At 31.1% G+C, this 21,937-nt stretch overlaps 1 protein-coding gene and 1 long non-coding RNA gene across 3 annotated transcripts in view; both read right to left on the reverse strand.

Annotated features, from left to right (window-relative positions):
* Positions 1–18,828, reverse strand: part of LOC122633368 (putative uncharacterized protein DDB_G0267716) — a 32,650-nt gene extending 13,822 nt beyond the window's left edge. The window contains exon 1 of one of the 2 annotated variants that reach the window (XM_043821180.1): positions 17,915–18,828. In XM_043821180.1, the coding sequence (XP_043677115.1) occupies positions 17,915–18,005 (91 nt within the window). In that variant the 5' untranslated portion in view covers positions 18,006–18,828. Of the gene's footprint in view, positions 1–12,425; positions 12,730–17,914 lie in introns of those variants that run through there. The other variant, XM_043821179.1, reaches the window with a different exon arrangement.
* Positions 18,829–19,262: 434 nt separating this feature from the next.
* Positions 19,263–19,881, reverse strand: LOC122633371. The gene is made up of 2 exons (XR_006328092.1): positions 19,672–19,881; positions 19,263–19,383 (listed from the first exon to the last, which is right to left on the reverse strand). It is a non-coding gene; the product is annotated as an uncharacterized LOC122633371 (long non-coding RNA).
* Between the last annotated feature and the right edge of the window lie 2,056 nt (positions 19,882–21,937).

Raw genomic sequence — 21,937 nt, forward strand, 5'->3', positions numbered from 1 at the left:
CGTGAGTTGTACATACGTGACATACATACATATACAAACATATATATATATATATATATATACATATATATGTACAGGATGGATCAAAAGTTCCTAGATAGACCCTCCTAAAAATAATCATTTAAAAAATCTTAAATGATTTAAAAAAAAAATATATATATATATATATATAAATTCTTTATGATCTACTTTTCTTACAAACTACATATATTTTTTTTTGCAAGACTATATTAAATTAATTATTTTAATTATTTGAATTTATTATTTTATTAAATTAAATATTTGTTTTCACTAAGAAAAAAAAAAAGAAAGAAAGAAAAGAAAAACTACGTGCAGATTAAAAGAACGAAACGTTTCGAGAGAGGGAGTACCTATCTAATCGATTTTTAAAACGACTTAGGAACTTTTGGTCCGCCCTGTACTTCAGTTGCACGTGAGTTCGTTCGTTCGTTCGCGATCTGTATTTCCGTGGACGTAAAAAAGAAAAAAAGGAAAAAGGGAAAAAAGAGAGAAAAAGGGGGAAAAAAAAGGAAAAAAAAAAGCTTCCGGCCAGAGGGAAAGGAGTAAAAGAGAGAGAAAGAGAGAGAGAGAGAGAGAGAAAGAGAGAGAGAGAGAGAACTAGAAGACTACCAAATGGGTTCATGCATTATTCAAGAAGGGAGCGAGTGAACGCGCTCGCGCGATATTGGCGCAGTAGCACGCTATAATTTCATCGGCTCGAGGTGCACTTAATGGATTCATATCGCGCGTGCGGACGACACTTTGAAAAGCGAAGATGGAGTTGATAGGAAGAGAGCCGGTTGTCGTTGTCGTCGTCATCGTCGTCGTCGTCGTCGTCATCGTCGTCGTCTTTGCATAAAAGACAATTCAAATTAATATACGATGATACGAGATAATGAAATAACGTTCCTTCTTCCATTCCATTTGACCATACACGACTAATGAAATTATAATTATTTCAATTACGATGTAATTTATCAAATAATTTTTCTCACACTTGTCAATAAGAAAATAAAAAGGCATCGTTGAAAATTATAATATTCATTACAATGGAATTGTTAGATATATAATGAAATTATTAAATAGATAGATAGACGTATAGATAGATAGATGGATAGATGAATAAATAGATAGATAGATGGATATAATAATTATTTATTTTTGTATATGCGAAATGAAAATTTCTTATATAAGATATCTATTAAAAAGGATCTCGTTTTATTTTTATTACCGAAATAATTCTCGATCATTGTTTTACTTCATGAATTTATAAAAAGAAAAGAAGAAAATTATTTTGGATATCGTATATATATTAAAATGAATGTTATTCTACCGATGAGATACGAAATTATTCATTAGAGAATGAATATATCAAAGAGTGTCGTTTAATTTCCATTCTATATATACACATATATGTGTGTGTGTGTGTGGAAAAAATCTAGATGGTTTTAACAATATCATTATAAAGATCATCAAGATGGAAGAAAAGAGAATTTAATTGTTAAATCGATCGATCCGATTAAATTTTAAAGATGATTTAGGATTTTCTTTTATCACTGTGTATGTACTGCATGTATATAGATGTGTGTAGATAGGTGAACACACGTAATTAGAATTCCAGCATGATGCCTAGAGGCAAATACGAGGCCACGAGGATCGCTCTAATTGCGGGAGATCTTAGTATGTGTGTATATGTATGTATGTATGTATGTATGTATGTATGTATGTATATATATGTCCACGATTGAACACGTCAAGAAAGAAGCAAGGTGAATAAATCCTGAACAATGCACTTGCTGTCGGAGCAAGCAACGGATTACGTATTACGATTTAATAGCTATTTATATTTCTAGTGAGTCCGTTAATAGCATTACAACCTGTCGGAAGAATGGCAATTATTCTACTAGACGCATCCGTGACGCGATGACGATCATCGACGGTCAAAGTCCTAAGAAGATGTGTCGTCTTTGATAGTAACTCACCGACATTTTCTTCGATCGATACGTGTCAACTAACGTTTAACGATTACGATGATCTATAATAATTTATAACGATCGAAATCTACAATTGTGATATTATTGTTATTTTTAAAAATAACATAACGTTGCATCATATAGCATCACATGTCCGAAGGAGAAAATGTTAAATAAAAATAAAAAATAAAAGGGATAAATAAATGGCTACGATGACAGTATTGACGAAAATATCTTCTTTCTTAATATACTTTTAAACAGAAGTTACAAAAATTGCATCGTTGAAAGAAAGTAAAAAAAAAAAAAAAAAGAAAAAGAAAGCTAGCTCTTCGTGTCTTCTAAAAATATAAAGAAAAATTAAAAAGAACGAGAGATAAAAGTTGAAGCTAAAAAATAACATTGATTCAAAACTATATATATATATATATGTACATTATATATCATTGATTTACACATATATATTATATCTCATTGAATATTGCAACAATATATTTCATATTTCTTTTACTTTTTTCCTATATACCCGGTAGTAGAGAGATACATTGAAAACTCTCCTTGTTCCTATAAGTATAACTATACACGTTATATTATATCGACTTGATGTATAGAATTACTTTGGAGGTCTTCTATTCTCGTCTCTTTCAACGATACAATAATACTAACTATTCTCAACTTGATAATAATCCTCGATTCTTTATCGTTCGATAAAAAAGAAAAAAAAATGAAAAAGAAAAGGAAAGAGAGAGAGAGAGAGAGAGAGAGAGAGAGAGACCGACAGACAGACAGACAGACAAAAAAGATATCAAAAAAAAAAAAAAGAGAAAGAGAGAGAAAGAAAGAAAATAGTCCATTAGAGAAACTTTGACATATTAAATTACATACGTCTATTTCTCATAAATTATTTCAATTATTTCAAGAGTTCATTTCATCAAATAATAGAAAGAGAAAAAAGAGAGTTAGAGAGAGAAAAATATATCCTTCGTAGAACGATATTAATCCTCTCTTTGTGTATTTAGATTATCGGTCAAGATTCTTGTTACGCGTTGGTCGTTTTAAGAGATAACACGATAACGATATTAAGAGCTAAACGTATAATAATAATTAATCCGTTCCGATGCAATATAAAAGATGTGTTCCGAGGATCGACGTAGTTTATTTCACGAGTTAAATATGATGATGATGATGATGATGATAATGATAATGACGACGGCGACAACGACGACGATTAAAAATAAAAACCTTGCGCTCTTTGTACGATTTTCTTTGCAATAGATTGCTGATAGATTGTAACGTTAACGTTTAAAAAAAAAAAAAAAAAAAAAAAAGATATATAGAAAAAAAAAAAGAAATAGAAAAATGAACGAGAAGAAGATGAAGGACTCTTATATAACATTTTGTAAGGATTTAATCTTAGACGATGATAATAATCGATCGGCACCGTCTATGTTCTAAATATATCTTGACCTTTTTCATCTTTTACATTAAAACGATAATATACTCTTTGTAAAAGAAAGAAAAAAAAGAAAAAAAAAAAAGAAAAAAAAAGAAAAGAAAAGGAAAAAGAATAAAAAGGCAAAAAAAAAATATTACACTATTTTCTTCTTCCTTCTCTTTTTCTCTTTTTTTTTGCTTGCTTGCTTGCTTGCTTGTTTGTTAATCTTATTCCTCTTAGACGATTATTTTTATAATACGTAAGGGACCGATCGAAAAAGAAAAAACGTTCCCAATAGATTTCACAAATCGATTATTCGAATTTTCAACGCTCCGATTTCTTTCATTCGGATTTTATAATTACAAGTTTAGAAATATTTTTTATCATTCGAAAAAAGATTTGTCTAAAATGTCCTGGAAAAAAAAATATATATATATATAATAATAATTGATTTTTAAAATCCGATACACACCCCTTACCCCTGTACAAATGATTGAAAAATCTATTTGCATATAGACTTTCTCGTTCTTTTTTTTTTTTTTATATAATCATCAAAAATCCATTTGTTTAAATAATAATAAAAAATCGAATCTAAAGATAAATCTGTAAAAGCTTTTTTGTAATTTCCTTTTTTTTTTTTCCCCCAATCGTTCAAACTAACTCGAAATTCGAATTCGAGTATTTTAATAGAAAACCGAACGTGAAAGAATTTAGGCCACCAGTTGATTCGTTTCCCTCGGACGTGCATACGTACGAGGAAAACGTTCGTTGCAACAATATGACACATTGCCAATTAGAACTTTAATTTAAATATAAATCGAACGGATCTTTCTATTCTCAAACGTAATTTCCCCCTTTTTCCGGTAGAAAAAGATCTCATAACGATCATAAGAAATCGATGATTCACTTTGAAAGACGTTTAATAATGAATCATCATCGTATTGGTCGGCGGGATTTCTTGATCAAATCGCACGTGAGTTGCTCTATTCTATGATAAGAGAATGAATCTTGAATACCGACTGTGAATCATCTGATATCATTATATATTTTTTTTATCTGTCGTTGTTTACTTTTTTATTTTTTTCTCTCTCCGATTAAATTATCTCCGATTAATTCTTTATAAAGTTACGTCAGATTGTTTAGAAACGAATGTTAATATAACGAAAAAAAAAAAAAAAAAAAAAAAAAAAAAAGAAAGAAAGAAAGAAACTAACACGAACACACACACACAAAATTGAAATAATAAAAATTTAATGAAAGATGTTGAAATTGTTAAATAAAATATGGAAAGAATTGTGTTAGAATTTCTAGAAAAAAAAAAAATAAATAAATAAAGAAAAAAAAAACCTATTACAGATAATGAGTAATTCAAAGGAAGTAACAAATTCGTTGAAAAGATAGAAAGGAAACTCGTTGCAATCTATCGAATAGCACAAGGATACCGCGATATCGACGGTGTTTCGAATTACCTGTGTGGTGGTCACTGGTTTCCCTCGAAACTGATACGATAGATATATACCATCGATAGTATGAGTATTTACTCTTTCTCTCTCTTTTTCTCTCTTTCTTTCCATATGACGTACACATATACGCACGCAGTATGTTCGGTTTAAATGTATACTACGCAATAATTCCCCCGAATATAAAAAAAATATCGAAAAATATTTCAAACGAACGTTTCAAAGGATAATCGATCGAACGAAACGCAATATCGTAATGATAATTATTCGACTTTACGATGACCTTGTAACAAATCTCCCACCATTAATATCATGGTCACTTATACATCATTAAATAAAACTATTCGAATATAATCTATATTCTTTATTATTCATATTTTTATATCATATATTGTTTGCTTATTATTATATTTTTGCGGCTAACGTCAAACTATTTTCCGAAACACAATCTACGTATTTTGCATCGAATTGGGTCACACGGATGTATAGATTTATGTATAAATGTATTCTTAAATAACGAAGAATGATATATTTTTTTAAATTATAAAAATATAACAGAATGTTATATGACACAATTTTTATCGAACTTTTCATCCTATTCTATTATATTATATTCTAGTTTATTTCATTCTATTCTATTTCATTCTATCCTATTCTATTCGCTTGCTTGAATGTGGGCCGAACAAGATTGGCGAAAGTTCAAACTCTCTGACATATTGAGGCCTCTCCATATATATAAAAAAAAAAAAAGAGAGAAAAAATAATATATATATATATATATATATATATATATATATATAATAACAAAAGAGGTCAACTTTTTATCGATCAATTTCTTTTCATTATTATTTCTAATCGATATCTCTGCTTTCATTCCGAAATAAATTTTGTTCAACTAATTATGCATCACGATAATTTTCACGAACGCAATAACACGTACAATAATTACAGTAACAAAAATAATTCGTCATACGTCGATTAATCATCATTTTGAAAATTTGTAAATTTATATCAATATTTCTAATGTCAACTGAATTTTAGTTTGATTTAATAATTAATTCATGGCTATGAAAGTTTACGAATACTTGTAAATTTTTCATTAAAAAGATTATTGTTATCGCGATTAAGTCCAAACAGATTCATGATCGTTATTGAAATGAAAGATAATTCTAAAATCAACTAAACTTTAAGTCAATTCGCTTAACATAAAACTCTGCTCGGTATATTTGTGAAACAAATTTTCTCGCGTAAAATATTATTGCAAATTTTTTCTGAACACGTATTATTGTTGTGATGAGGTCATGATTTCTAAAAAAAAAAAAAAGGAAAAAAAAACGCCGGAGTGTGACCTTTCGAATGATTACGAAGAACGACCTAACGACAAAAGTAAAGAGCTTCGTCTAGATAACTCTTGGTATTACGATAACAAGTATTTCTCTCACTCTTCTCTCTTTCTCCCTCTCTTTTATTAAATCCCGCTTTCTGATTATCACGCTTTGTTTTTGTACGTATTGTATATGTATATGGTATATACATTCACAGAGAAAATAAGATCATTTTTACGTTTTATCTGATACATCGTAAACACCAAGATATTTTCAACTCTGGACTCCTAGTATTCTTATTATAGACGCGGCAAGTGCATACAAGCCATGAAAATATCTCTTTTGAACGCATACGATAACACTGATAATCATAAATAACAAACATGGATTCTCGAGACTATCTTTCTTTCTGTCTTTTTTCTTTTTTTTTTTTTTTGTTTTTTAGAGGGGGGTATCATAATTGTTTGTAAAATAAAAAAAGAAAAAAACTTTTATCCTCAACTTTTTTCCATTTCTCTAATCATTAATAACGAATGTAATAAAAAACTGTATGTTTGTTAATTCAATTAGATTACAAGATAAAAAAAAAAAGAAACAAAAGAAACAAAACAAAAAAAAAGATAAATGGAAAGAGAGAGAGAGAGGGGGAAGGGAGAGAAGCGCAGAAAGACAGATAACAACGTGAATTTTTTGAGATTAAAGATTTTCACCGAAAATCGTATTGCGTATCAAGCGACGATAAGACGAAAATCCATACAAAATTGATAAAAACGAGATAAGGAGAAATATAAATATGTATGCGTGCTCATGATTCCGTCCAAATTGTAAATAAATTTCTTTTACAATTATTTATAAATTTAATAAGCTGCGCAAATAGGATTTTGTTGAAAATCAATTTTCGATTATACAATCTCTTAAATTAATTTCGTTCGTATTAATAATCTAAATAATTTCATGATTCTCACGTGATCTTTAGTTAGATTATTTGCATAATCACTGACCAATACGAATTTCATTGGTAACAAGAAAGAGAAAGAAAAAAAAAAAAAAAAAAAAAAAAGTCAAAAAGTCAGCTTGACAAATTGCGTTACCCGATTTTATAGACCTGAAAATAACTCGAAGATATCAGGAATCCGTCGAAGGTCATTTTGTTTTTTTTTTGTAGAAATTGTTCTCTGATACTAGAATTTCTAATAATCTTCTAGTTTAATAATAACAATCGTAAAAATGATAACAAACAAAAATGTATTATATATACGTGTTGATAAAAAAAAAATCTTTTTCTCTTTCTTTTCTCCCAAGTCCAAAATTTTTTAATATAATTGTTTTCTAGGAGATCGTAAAAAAATATAATAATAATAATAATAATAAACAGAAAAGAAAGGAAAAGTAAAAAAAAAAAAAAAGAAAAAACAGCAGAAGAAAAAGAGAACATAAATTAACAATAAGGTGTTCGTGTCGACGGCCGATAAATGCATTCATATGAGTCGCGTGAAAAAAGATATAGAGAGGGGGGTGGGCAAGAGGGTGGGGAACGAGAAGGAAAGAAACTGAAGTAGCACGTGCGATCGCCGCTGGTGTTCCGGATCGAATGCCAGGATCGAAGGTTTCGAGCGACACACGTTTTCCCCCCCCTTTACGGCGCAACCCTTTCTGTCGACATGCAAGGCGAACAACCGGAGTCGCGTGCCAAGTTTTTTCAACCCTCTGCATTTATTTCTCTTATATTTCTTATGAATATTAACCCTTTCGACAACATTCAAATTGATTTGTAGTATATATATATATATATATATATATATATATATATATAAAAAAGAAGAAAGAAAAAAGGAAACAAAAAATAATGGAACGAAAAGATTTTATACAGCTTTAGTTACACCTCGTTTCATTGTTATTCATATTTATTATCTTTTTTCTTTTTTGACTCTCTATCCATTTGAGATTAAAAGAACAATAATTTGACGTATATTATAATTCGTTTAATTTTCTAATTCTTGCATTACTCGTTATATATATATATATATATATATATATATATATATATTTAATATAAAAAGAAAAATAATATGAAATATAATTCAACGAAAATGTTCTGATTATAACAGTAATAATTAATTCTCATATTTCACTCTCTAATCTCAACTTTAATATAAAAAAAAAAAGAAAAAAAAACAAAGTATTTTTCGTTCAAAGTTCCACGCTGGAAAGGGTTAAATTCACGACTGAAGAATCATCCCGTTAAGTACTTTTCTCTCCCTTTTTATCTTTTTCCTTTATCGTAACTATTGTGATCGCGCGATTAAATCGTCACCTAAGGGAGAATGCAAGAGAATGTGGTAGGGAAAAAAAGAAAGAAAGAAAAAAGAAAAATAAAAGAAAAAAAAAAGTGGGGGTGAAAGAGCAACTTCGATCGCGTCAACACAATGATACCACCCTCTCTTTTTTCTTCCTTTTCTTTTTTCCATTCCGCCATTATAAATCTAAACAGTCTCTTCTCTAACGGGTGCTGCGCTTTTCGCTTTGAAACGAATACTTTTGTGAAGAAAGGCACCAGCGCAAGTTTCTACGTGAAGAGAGGATAACCGTTGCAATTGGAGCAACTTTTACAACCCCTACCCTATTCCCCATCCCTCGATCCTAGCCCTCCTACCCTCCTACCTCCTCATACCCTTCTACCTTCTTTTTCTCGTACGTGTGTATGCGTATGCGTGTACAAGTAGTACGAATGTGCAAGTGAGATGAAAGATAGAGACGATAGGATGGTAGAGATAAAACGAGGTCGAATCGAATTCGTACGAGAAATTTAAATCCGAGTTACATATATGCCAGACCGAAATACTCATCTTCTAACTCCTTTACATCTGTGAATCTTCTTCCTTATGTAACACTTGGCTTTCATTTCTAAAACTTTTCTCACAATAAAGGATCACGTTCTACATGGGAACGAGAAGGGACGGACGGGTAAAAAAGGGTATCCTAATTTAATTAGTTCGGTCCAAAAAAGAAAAGAAGAGAGAGAGAGAGAGAGGAAGAACAGGTTTGAATTTAAAAAATTTCGAGTTGTACGTATAAGGAGAAATAGAAAAGCAAAGTTCTTAAATTATTTTTACAAATTCTTCCTTTCTCGAGACTATTTTTTTCCCTTCCATTAATTATAAAAAAAAAAAAGAGTTGCTAGACTCGTAGTTGTAGAATATTATTTTTAGTATCGCTTTTAAGAGAACTCAACCTGTACGTTCCTCTTCGTAAATTATCGAGATTTGTATTGGTAGTCAAAATAAAGATTAAACGTTGCTTTTCTATCACCAATAAGAAAGAAAAAAAAAATTATATAAAAAGTGATATTTCTTTTCTCTCCCCTTTAAGTGGGACACCATATAGATAAGACAACGATTCGTTGAAAAAGGCGATTAAAGTCGAGCTATAAAAAGATAAAAATAGAAAGGAAGATATATAGATAAATAGATAAAAGAAACGAAAACTAAACGAAAATAATAAATCGACTTTGTTTCGATATCATCGAAGGAGGACACGTTCAAATGTTTCGTGACTATCGTCACGTATCATCGGATTAGCTTGCAGTAACTAGGATCTTTAAATGGGCTTAACCCTTTTGAGACTTTAACGAAAGCGACTTTTTTTTTTCTTCTCTTCAAAGTTATAATCTGAAAAGCACGTGACACAAATTCCTGACGTTTTGTCAGCTGATCTCTCTCGTATTCTCGTTGTCTAGACGCTAAAAAAAGAAAGAAAGAAGAGAAAAAAAAAGAAAGAAAAGAGAAGAACCCCTAGCCTTGAAATTTTTCGAACCACGTAAACTTCTTTAATATGGTTGATGTATTACGAGAAAATAAAAATAATAATAATAATAATAATAATAATAATAATAATAATAATAATAAACGAAAAAAAAAAGAATAAAAAGAACGAAAAATAAAAATAAAATATACTCTTACCATTCCCATAAATATGTATATGTACATACATATGTATGTAATATCGCGGATGATGAAAACAAAAAAAAATAAAAAAAAAAATAAAAAATAAAGGAAAAGAAAAAGAGAACACGAATTACGAGCGTTTCGAACTAGTCGTAAACGTTTTAACGATTTCCATGTGCTATAGCAGGAAACCCGGTCAACAATCGCACGTATATATTTATGTATGTACGTATATGTGTATCATATTTGCATATTTCTTATATCCGATGGAATACATATATAAATAAGTAAATCTCTTTTCTATTTTATAGACGCATTTTGCACGAAGAAAAAAAATTCTCTAATCATAGATCTCGCCGATCTCAATTAAATAGAAATACTCTAGAAAAGAATTTTTTTACCGTATTTATAAACAAAATTATATAATATCGAAGTTATAGTATCATTAATAGTAGTATAATAAATTATATTAATTGGCCATATATATATATATATATATATATATATATCAGGAGCTTCATATAGTATAATTTAATTATACTATAAATTTTAAATGATATATAGACGATCTTATTATACCAAGTATAAATTGATAGAATAAAATAACTCTATACTATTATAAATAATACAGACACACACACAACGAATATTATATAATTTCTTTATAACGCAATATCATTCATTGACAAATTTTCTATACGTTATAAAGAATCAAAGAAATATTATATTACACAATAATAAAGAAGATGAATACACACCGGATTGATAAAACGACATTATGTTATGGTATGACTCAGAAAGAGAGTCATACATGAAAAGCAACGAATGCAAATTCCACGATTTGCTTTTACGAAGCGAAACGCGAGACGACCTCAAATTAGACGACACCTAATCTCGAGTTTAGAAGCTTCGTCGTCGTTGTCGTCGTCGTCGTCATCGTCCTCGTTGTGTTGTCGTCCTACGTAAAGAGACATCACAGCAGTGAACGTACTTTTTAGTGAGTTTAAGAAGAAAAAAAGGAAACTCTTCTTTTCCTCATTTTCTCTCTCTTTCTTTTTTTCTCTTACTTTTTACGTTGACCCAGCACGCGAACTCCTTCGATATCGATCGGCTTCGAAACTAAGCGCAGCAGCAACATACATAAAGTCAGCTTGAGACTCTCTTTCTATGTCCCAGAAAGAAGAAAGAAAGAAAGAAAGAAAGAAAGAAAGAAAGAAAGAAAGAAGGAAAGAAAGAAAGAAAGAAGAGAGAGAGAGAGAGAGAATAGAGAGAAACAAAATAGAAAAAATAAATGAAGTACCTATTCCACATTAGGTAAACATTATTAATTGCAACTATAACCTAATAATATGTTTATAATATCAAGCGTTCTCCGACGAACGAGTAATTTATTATTATTATTACTATTATTATTATTGTCATTATTATTATTCGAACAGAAATTATATCAATTATATTATTTTGTATAAATTATGTCGAGAGTATTAACTACATAAACGTGAAAATTTTGCAACTTGGTATAATTTCGATCGATGTCCAAAGAAGAGTGAGAGAGAGAGAGAGAGAGAGAGAGAGAGAGAGAGAGAGAGAGAAAAAGAGAGAGAGAGAGTACCATGGTAATGAGCTAAAAATAGTATGCTTCCGCTTTTATTCTCTGTAATATGTCTTCTTGTATCCCAAGCATGAAAACACACGCACACACGCACACCACATATCACATATATATAAATATACGTATACACCCACACACAAGTATATGTATGTAATAAAGGCAAACCGAATTTCAAGGGAAAATACCGATTCAAAATGATCTATCGACTTCTATCAAGAAAGATGTGTTAAAAAGGTCGATAAATTTGACGGAGAGGAGAAAAAAGAAGAACGAAATAGAAAATAAAAATAAACATAAAAATAAAAAAAAAATGACCTAGAAAATTCGATACGCCGAGCGGATACGCGTTAAATTGGTTAAGGGACGACCATGTCGAATACAAAATGGCATCTGTTTCGAGTGTCTCCGGTAAAGTTCGGGAAAAAGGATAGAAGATAAAACGATAAAAATCGAAGGAAGTATTTACGAGATTACACGAAGTTATACGGGAAGAGAAAAAGAGCGCGCGAAAAATGATACGAGAGAGAGAGAGAGAGAGAGAGAGAGAGAGAGAGAGAGAAACTATAGAAAAAGAAAGGACGTTGAAAAGAAAAAAGAAAAAAAAGAAAAAGAAAGAAAGGTTATAGAAAAGATAAGAGAGAAGGAAAAAGAAAATGGCATGGTATTTTAGTGATCTTACCCTTAGCTCTACGAGCCAGATGCGATATATTTTGTCTGAGAACTTTTAGCCACATCTTCGCGCCCTTCTGCTTGTTTTCTAATCTCGACGACGTCCTGCGTCCTCGGCGTTTAATATTTAACGGCGAGGCTTCCTTCTTCTTAGAAGCAGGAAGCATAAGAAAAAAGGATGCCAGATGTCCTTCCACTTTGTCACAATTTTTAACGTACTTTCGAATGAAAAAAAAAGTAAGCTCGACGACGGGAACAACGTCGACAGACGTGGACACTCGTTAAAATATGTCTGTGTGTATGTATATATATATATATATGTATATGTATATATATATATATATAAAATTCGTCTATCACGATATTAAAATTCAAATTAATACGCGTCGATGCTATTACTTCGTTAACGAATTTCGTAGAAAAGTTAAGAGGAGATACCGAAAATAACGAGAAAGAAAGTAAAAATACGAGAAGTGCGTTCCTTGCCGCTTAAATATCGTTGCGAGACAAACACTAAAAGCAGGGATATGCGTGGCTTTTATACACGTCCGTTGGATCACGTAGGCACGTTGAGTCGTATCGTGTCGTCGTATCGTGTCGAGTCGAGTCGAGTCGAGTCGAGTCGAGTCGAATCGAATCGAATGGGAACCTTCCTTCCACAAGAATCTACTATCCGAGCACGATAATATCGGCCCACGGGCCTTGGACGATCGTCCGCCAAAGTCCTCTCTTCTTGTTTACAGAACAATCGCAACGCGAAACGACGTCGTTCTATACTCAAGTTCTTTACTCGCCGGCGTATCTACGCTCAACTGCACGGGTCGGAGGTGCGCACGCAACTGTGCGCGTAGTGGGGGAAGCCGACGGAGCGGGGCGAGCCGAGCAAACGAAGCGACCTGATTGGTCGACGCGTTCGGCGAGCCAAGAGGGGTAACGAGCGCCGGGAGAACAGACCACGTGACTTAGCCCGCCTTATCGCCGCCAAATTCGAACGTAAATAACAACGGCGTTCTCGAACATTTTTCAATGACTTTCTCGACGTTTCTAAACGCACCATTCGGATCATTAATTCCCTCTCGACGACGATTCTCATATATCTTCCTTTCACCTTCTACTTCTTTCTTTTATTCTTCTTCTCGATCTCTATTCGATAATAAATAATCGATAGAACTTCTCTAAAGCGAGTTCTATCTCAGTGAAGTTGAAATTATTGTCCGTTCGGTTTATATTTAGATCGTGGTAAAGAAGATATAGAAATACTGTCGCAATATCTCTATCACGCACACGTGGATTGCGTTGAAAGAACATTCGCATGTATTTTCTAATACACGTAGCTCGCAAACTTTTATTTGCAATGAAAGTCGAAGCCGATCGAAAACCTTTTTCGATTCTTTCACGCTTACTTTTTTGTTCGGAACTCTGAAATTACCCATAAAATCTACGTTTCTTTTTTTTACTTTTTACTTTCTTTTTTTCTTTCTCCCTTTTCTCTCTCTCTCTCTCTCCCTCTCTCTCTTTTCTTTTTTTTAGACAGGTAGAGTCTTTTACATTCTATTTTCACTCGCCGTAAATATATCGATTACTAACGTCGGAAAATTGTGCATGCGTGTATCCGTCTGTATGTGTGCGTGTGTGCGTGTCAAGTAGAAAGAACGCAAGAATGAAAAGAACGATTTAAATCCGGTCACGTACCAGTTTAATCTGCAACGAATCGTTAAAGAAGAGTTAGAGCTTGATATTTATATAAATGGATTTTATATATATATATATGTGCGTGTGTGCGTGTGCGTGTGTCACGTGATAGTTATCGTCTTCACCAAAGCGTTAACGATAAGACGAAAACAAAGTCAAAATGCTAAAGAGCACTTGAGATTATATATAAAGATTATTGATAATTAATGTAATAATAAGAGATTCTACAATTAATACAATGCATTTGTTTTTTATCGGATACTTTTTTTTTCTCCCCCACGAAGAACTTCGCGATCATGATTTTTTTTTTTTTCACGAAAACGTGATTAACTCGTTAGATAAAAGCACACAAGTCACGTGAGATATTCAAATGAGATAAGATCTTTCTTCTTTTTTTATCTTTTTTTTTTTTTTTTTTTTTTTTACGAAATAATAATCTCAAACTAATATAGATCATCTAGAATTTCAGATATCTCGTTAAGCTGATATTTATATTACTTTTTTGATGAAAGAGCGACACATAAAAGTGCATATACACACTTGAAGTGCCAGCAATGTAAAAGTGAAGTGCAACAACACCTAAGGTTCTGTTTAATGAATCAGCCAGTTTCTATTTTATCACTCGAATACTATTATTTCACGTAAGGATGACTAAGCTTTTAACGAGTTTCTAATCTTCCCTTAATTCTATTTCCAAAGTTTAGTCTACTCTCTTATTTAAATCAATCTATTTTCTTTCAATTCTATTTTCTTTCGAAAAAAAAAAATATATATATATATATGAATAAATCAAATTACACGTGTATGAAAGATAAAGAAACAAGAAAATAAAAAAAAAAAAAAAGAAAGAAAAAGAATTTAAAGGAAGTGGAATACATAATAAAATTACAGGACAATAAAAGCTATTAGTGAGATTTTAATCACCGGGAACGATTAGATCTCTCACTCGAATATTATCGGAAAGGAGAATTTAGAACGACGACCGACATTAATAATAGCCCCCTTCCTTTTCCCCTCGTTCTCTCACCCCAAGCCCTCCTCCTCCTTCTTCTCCCCCTCCTCCCTTCCTCCCCCACACCCATGAATAATGCATTTTCTCGGGAAATCATTGCGAGCTTCGAAAGAGGGACGCAACCGTTCGAACGGAAATCGTGTCGTTCGTTATCCATTAAAATAAAAAAAAATAAGAAAAGAAAATAAAAGGAAAAGAAGAAGAAGAAGAAGAAGAAGAAGAAGAAGAAGAAGAAGAAGAAGAAGAAAGAGAAGAAATATAAAGAAAAGATAATAAATCGATTAAATCTTAAACAAAAAAGTAAATAACGATTCTCGATAAAAGAATGATTTGTTTAATAAGAAATTACATTCCTCTTACGAATATTCATATCTAATAGAATAATAGTGGCAAAAAACAATTTAATAGATCCTTGATCGAGCGATTAATGCTAATTCAGACTGTAATAATCCTTAATCCTAACGAATGAAAGAGGAGAAAAGAAAAATCGACGTTGTTCATAAAAGCACGCCTGCCTACGTGTGAACGAGCACAAACGATCCATGATTATTAATCTTTTTCTTTGAGAGATCGTACGAACACGCACACGCACTCACGCATATTCACATACATATATATAGAGTTTGTAAAGATAACGAGTCTCGGACTCGTCCTTTTGATATATTATATAAAAAGAGACAGAATGAGATAATCGTACTAATTTCGCGTTTACGCACGTTTTTAGCGATTATATATATATATATATATATATATATATATATATAATTACTGAGAAATGATGATGATGATGATAATGATCTTTCGATCGTTTACAATTTTATTATTTAATTGCAATTTAAAGGACAAATGAGTTCTGGATAAATTATTCGATGAGAAGATAAGAACAAAGTTCAAACATTCAGAAAGACAAAGAGAGGGAGAGAAATTGTGGAATATCTCGATCTGACAGAATACAACGATGAACTTTTACAAATGCGAAAGAATTTTCTACAATTTGTGGGACACATGTTCGCACGTTGTCGAAAGGTTACCTATTAACAACCACATATAATTCTATATATGTTTGGTTCACCGACCAACAACAAAGTAATACGATCAATTTCCATTTAACCATCTTGTCAAAAGAATTACCATTTCTCTACAAGAATATCGGACGAATCGTTAATTAATTAATTAATTAATTAATTAATTAATTAATTAATTAATTATGTTTGTCAAAGAAAAATGACACTATCGTTTTTTAACGAAAAAGGATTCTTTTTTTCTTACAATTCACAACGTATCATACGCAGATATAAAATTCATTTGTTAATGATTTTTCTTTTTCCACTGTTTTTTTTTTTTTAAATGTCAACTCTATTTAAGAAAATAAAAAAGACGTTCTATCTCAATTCTCAATTGGCGACTATAATAGGGGAGCATAGTAAATCGTATAAAAAAAAAATTATGTATGTGATTCACCCGTTATATTAAGAATGACCTGTTGTAATTATGTCGTGGTAATTAAGGAATTAGTCGTGGCAGATGTGTTATGGCTTTAAGAAAGGTCGCAATTAAAGTGGCCTGCCTTATAAATCGATAAAAAAAACAAATTTCTTTCTAGTTTCTTTCTCTCTCTCTTTCTTTCTTTCTTTTCTTATTTTAATATCTCACACAAGGCTCTCTCGATAAGTACGAACAATTTCTTAATAGAAAAACTACACGAAAAAAAAAAAAAGAAAAGAAAGGAAAGAACTAAAACCTATAAGCAAATGAGTATGAAAATAATCAATTCGTAATTAATATGACATTAGTCCAATGCTCTTTGCCTTTTTCATAATTAATTATTTTTATATATATATATATATATATACGTAGAATGGCTGGCGGTGAAGAAAAAAAGAAAATATCAATATTTATCTTAATTATTATAAAACTGATTAACGATAAAAATGAACAAATATCTTATTAAATTGTAAAATTATTTTATTTTTAAACGAACATAAACGTTCCGTAAATGAATAAAATTTTCATCTCCGATCGATCAGTCATCGTTATCAAAGTCATATTGACTAATATTAATCTTACGAAATAATGGATCTGTTTGTCGACGAAATAATCATGTTTATTTTTTTCTCTCGTTCTCTCTCTCTCTCTCTTTCTCCTTCACTTTTTAATAGAGAGAGAGAAGAGAGAGAGAGAGAGAAAGAGAGTACAAGAAACCGAAGTGGATAGCGGATAGAGAACGTCAACGGTTCAGCGCATAGATTAATCAACGCGCGTCCGTTTAATTAGAATCATCGAACCAACAATTACAACCAGATTGATGGAGTAACGACGTCAATTACGTGAACAATGGATCTGTCTCGATATATAATATTATATACATATATTTCTTAAAAAAAAAAAAAAAAAAAAAGAAAAAAAAACGTGATTACTTATTATCCGTTCCCTGACCTACGACAATGTTATTCGAAAGATTTGCAAAGAGAATAATAAAAAGGAAAGAGAAAAGAAAAGAAGAGAAAGGAAGCAAGAAAACTACAAAATAAAAAAAAAAAAAATAAAGAAATAAATAAGGCTGATAGATCTAAATCGAATTAAACTTAACTACGTATGATACATACAAGCCATAAAAAATATAATAGAAAAGAAGAAAATAAAATAGACGATACAAAAAAATAATTATGTACGAGCTAGTTCGATCGATTTAAAAAGAGACAAAAAAATTCATATCTGACTTTCCCCTTCCCTCTCCTGAAAAAAAATCGATAAACGAGAAGTAAAAAAATTTTTTTAAAAATATGATCACTCACGTATTGAGTCTCCATTTTTCTTGTTACTGTTGTTCTTGTTCTTCTTGTTCTTCGGATAGATGTTACCGATTTTACTCTGGCCACAACCCATCCTGTTGTTCACCCGTTTACCTCATGCGACAGCGAGACCACCGAATTCACTGGCACACGAAACAACAATACTCTCGTGTTTTTTCTTCTCCCTCCTTCTACTCCTCCCCTTCTCCTCTTCGTCCACGTTTTCTTCTTCTTCTTCTTCTTCTTCTTCTTTCTTATTCAACCAAACAGTATTCTTTTCTTTCACATTCCTTTCACTTCCTCTATCGAAAAAGATCAATGAATCTTACACGAGGGCGATCAACTTTCTTGAACTCATACACAACGAATAGCGATGGACCTGAATATTATATTCTCTTTTTTCTTCGTTTTCTTCTATACAGTCTTTCTTTCCGATAACGAACGATCTATATGTATTGTGTGTGTGTGTGTGTGTGTATATATATATATATATCAGTCTTTCCGAACACAAATAATATATACACATATAAATAGTCTTCCACTTCTTCTTCTTTGTTGTATAGACACTCAATGTACATATATGTATTGTGTGTATGTATATGTATATAATATATATTTATATATTACAAAGGGGGGATATACAGTGTTTATGTGTGACAAGATCGAATCGTATTCTTCTGTTTCTTTTTTCTTTTTATTTATTTGTCTATTTATCTATCTATCTATCTATCTATCTATCTAACTATCTATCTATCTCACTCACATATCTTATTCGTAGAATAAGATATTTGTAGAAATTTTTTCACATTGCAAAATATCAATGACTCAACCAAAGGACAACGATTGGACGGGAGATCCAAGGAGAGATATGTATATGTTTTGTCTATGTGTTTATATATATATATATATATATTCACACATGCATCTCTCTCTGTGTGTGTGTGTGTGTGTGTATTTGTGTGTGTACGCTGTGTAATAGGTATCTGTATATAAGAAAAAAAAGAAAAAAAAAGAGAAGAAAAAAGAAAAATGAAAAACCTTGGAGGAGCTCTCAAGATATGTAACTCGTTGATAATAACTTGAAGAAAAAAAAAAAAAAATAAAATAAAATATAATACAAAATAAAGATCGGGACGCGATTTTTATCGTATCAGTCTCTCCACTAGTCGACAGAACATCTTTTACATGATTTCTTTCTGTTATTTGTCTCTTGTATCTTGTCTCGTTCTTTTTTATTTATTTGTTTGTTTGTTCGTTTTTTTTTATTTTTATTTTTATTTTTATTTTTTTTTTTATCAACTGGATGGACCAACTATTGCACGCGTATATACTTTTAATGTTGTTCTTTTTGTTTTAAAGATATTTCAGTCTTTTTCGTACGCGTCGAAAAAAAAGATTGTACGACGACGGATTTGCAGTCTTGCGTTTTAGGAATTTCTGTTCACCGTGATAAAGTCCTCAGGAGGCTCCTCCTATAACACAAAATCAAATAATAATAATAATAATAATAATAACAACAATAATAATTTCTTATGCTTCATTTAATAAATATATTTTATTGAATAAATTTCAAAGAATAACATATTTCTTTGAAAATTATTTCATTTTAATTTATATTTCGAATATGATTCGACTTTCCAATTTCCATATGGATACATACGTATATACATATATACGTTATATTTATGTATATACATATAAACGAAGGATTGACCACAGGTATAGAAAAACATACAGTGAAATAAATGTATAGTTATTACCTGAGTCCGTAGGTCCAATCCATTCTGTCTAGTTCGTCTGATCTACGGCATCGTATAAACATCAGTGGTATCATCTATCCCATGTCCAGAGCGACGTGTTGAGCATCCTTTCGTCTCGTTGTTTTGCACATTCGTACGATCACGATGCCCTCTCTCTCTCTCTTTCTTTCTCTCTCTCTCTCTCTCTCTCTCTCTCTCTCTTTCTCTCTTCTTCTTCTTATGTGTATATATGTATGAACGTATACACGTATATACGTGTTCTTCTTCTAGGTCCTCCCAATATGTATTATCATCAGTTTCGATATGGATAGAGAAAAGTAGAAAGAACGGAGAAAGAAAAAAAGAAAAAAAGAACAATTTTCACCACAGAAAGAGAGAAATAAAGAGGTTGGGGAGTATATAGATAAGGAGCGAAGAAGATGGCGTCAACAAAAGAAAATAACGCAACTTAAACACTCGCCGACACGACTTTTTTCCGAGTTTCTCTTAGCGAATGAACATTTCATCTTTTCAAGGAGGATCTACGACGAGGTAGAGAAGAAAATCCTTTTTCTTCGTATTCTTCTTCTTCTTCTTCTTTTTTTTTTTCTTCTCTCTTCAATTTCTCTCGATCGGTCGAAGGACGATCAAAAAAGAAAAAATAAATAAAAAAAAAAAAGAAATAATAATAAAATGAAAATAAAAATAAAAAGAAAAGAGAGAAGCGAAAGAAACTAGCGATCAGAGTTTTTTTTTTTTTCTTTTTACGATTGGCAGTTTCGATGTCGAGCTGAGAAAACTCTCTCTCTTTCTCTTTCTTTTCTATTTTCCCTTTTCTGGTCTTCTCTTTTCTTCTCCTTCTTCTTCTTTTTTCTTTCTTCCTTTTTTTCTTCTTTCTGACGATTTTTCCCTTACAGAAAACGTCCTCCGACTTTCGTCAGGCGATGGTGAAGCTCGTCGATACTTCTTCTCTCGATTATATCAAACTGGTCGATGCTGAAACGAAGAAGAAAATTTACATTGAGTTAACATACTCAATTTCTTTTCGTTTGATCAATCTCCCTTATGGATCCTTCAGTTTTATTCCCTTTTTTTTTCTTTTTTTTTTTTTCTTTTCAATTAAATCGGAAGATTAATTCGATCAAACGAGAAATTTCATTTATCAAAAAGTGCGAATGTTATTTCTTTTTTTTCCCTCTTCTTCGACTTCTCTTTTTTTTTTCTTTCTTTTTTTTTTTTTTTTACTCGCGTTCATTTTCATTACTGACGTCGGCAATTTCTTCTATATACAATAATGATAAAAATTATCTAACTATATACATATATACATATGTATTATACCGATAGGAAGGAAAGAAAGGAAGGAATCATTTAACATCAATTGATAGCACGGAGAGAGAAATGATACGAGAATGTTTTGCGAAAGAAGCAATGATGAATCCTTATCGGTAATCCACGTTATCATTCTACTTATCGATTCGATATAGAACATATCGCTTATTTAAAAAGAGCTTCCCGTTATTACAGAGAATTATCCTCGACGACTTTACAATTAGTTATTCTATTTAATTCGGACAAATATTGAAATAATGTTTCGATTTAAAGCCATTAAACAAACCTGTTGCTCTTTAAGCGAACGAACGATGATATATATCGATAATTGTACCAATGAAACATTGTATTGTAAACTTTTGTTAATTTTATTGTTATATATATATATATATAAAAAAAAGAAAAGAAAAGAAAAGAAAAGAAAATAAAACAACTACAAAGTTATGCAACAATTTTTTTCGTTTTTGAATTTCGCGCTGTTTCTTTCTTATTGTTATTCCTATTTCTGTTATCCGTCGAAACGCGTCATGAAGATCGTTCGACGTATTTTTCTTTTCGCTTCTTTCTTCCAAGTTATCTAAATCTTTTTTCTTCTTTCTTTCTCTTACTTCGTTCTTTTCTTTTCCTTTTTTTTTTCTCCCCATGTAAAATAATCACTTCTATTAACGTTGTAAATGCCAAAGAGATAAGGAAAGAGACGAAATTTATAAGATTTGGTTCGATCGATAGAAAAACAAAATGAAAGTAACGATGACGGAACAATTTATCGTTCATTAAATTGTTTCTCTCGAAGTTCGATCGATCGATCGAATTTAATCTTATCGCAACGTAGCTGCACGCCGAGTAGATTAATTCATACTTTATTCTGGTCGTTCCGACGTTCTCTTTACGATCCCTAAATCAACTACCCACGCGAATCGAGAAAGAAAGAGAAAGAGAAAAAGAGAGAGAGAAA

The sequence above is a fragment of the Vespula pensylvanica genome, chromosome 12, assembly GCF_014466175.1.
Source record: "Vespula pensylvanica isolate Volc-1 chromosome 12, ASM1446617v1, whole genome shotgun sequence".
Classification (NCBI taxonomy): domain Eukaryota; kingdom Metazoa; phylum Arthropoda; class Insecta; order Hymenoptera; family Vespidae; genus Vespula; species Vespula pensylvanica.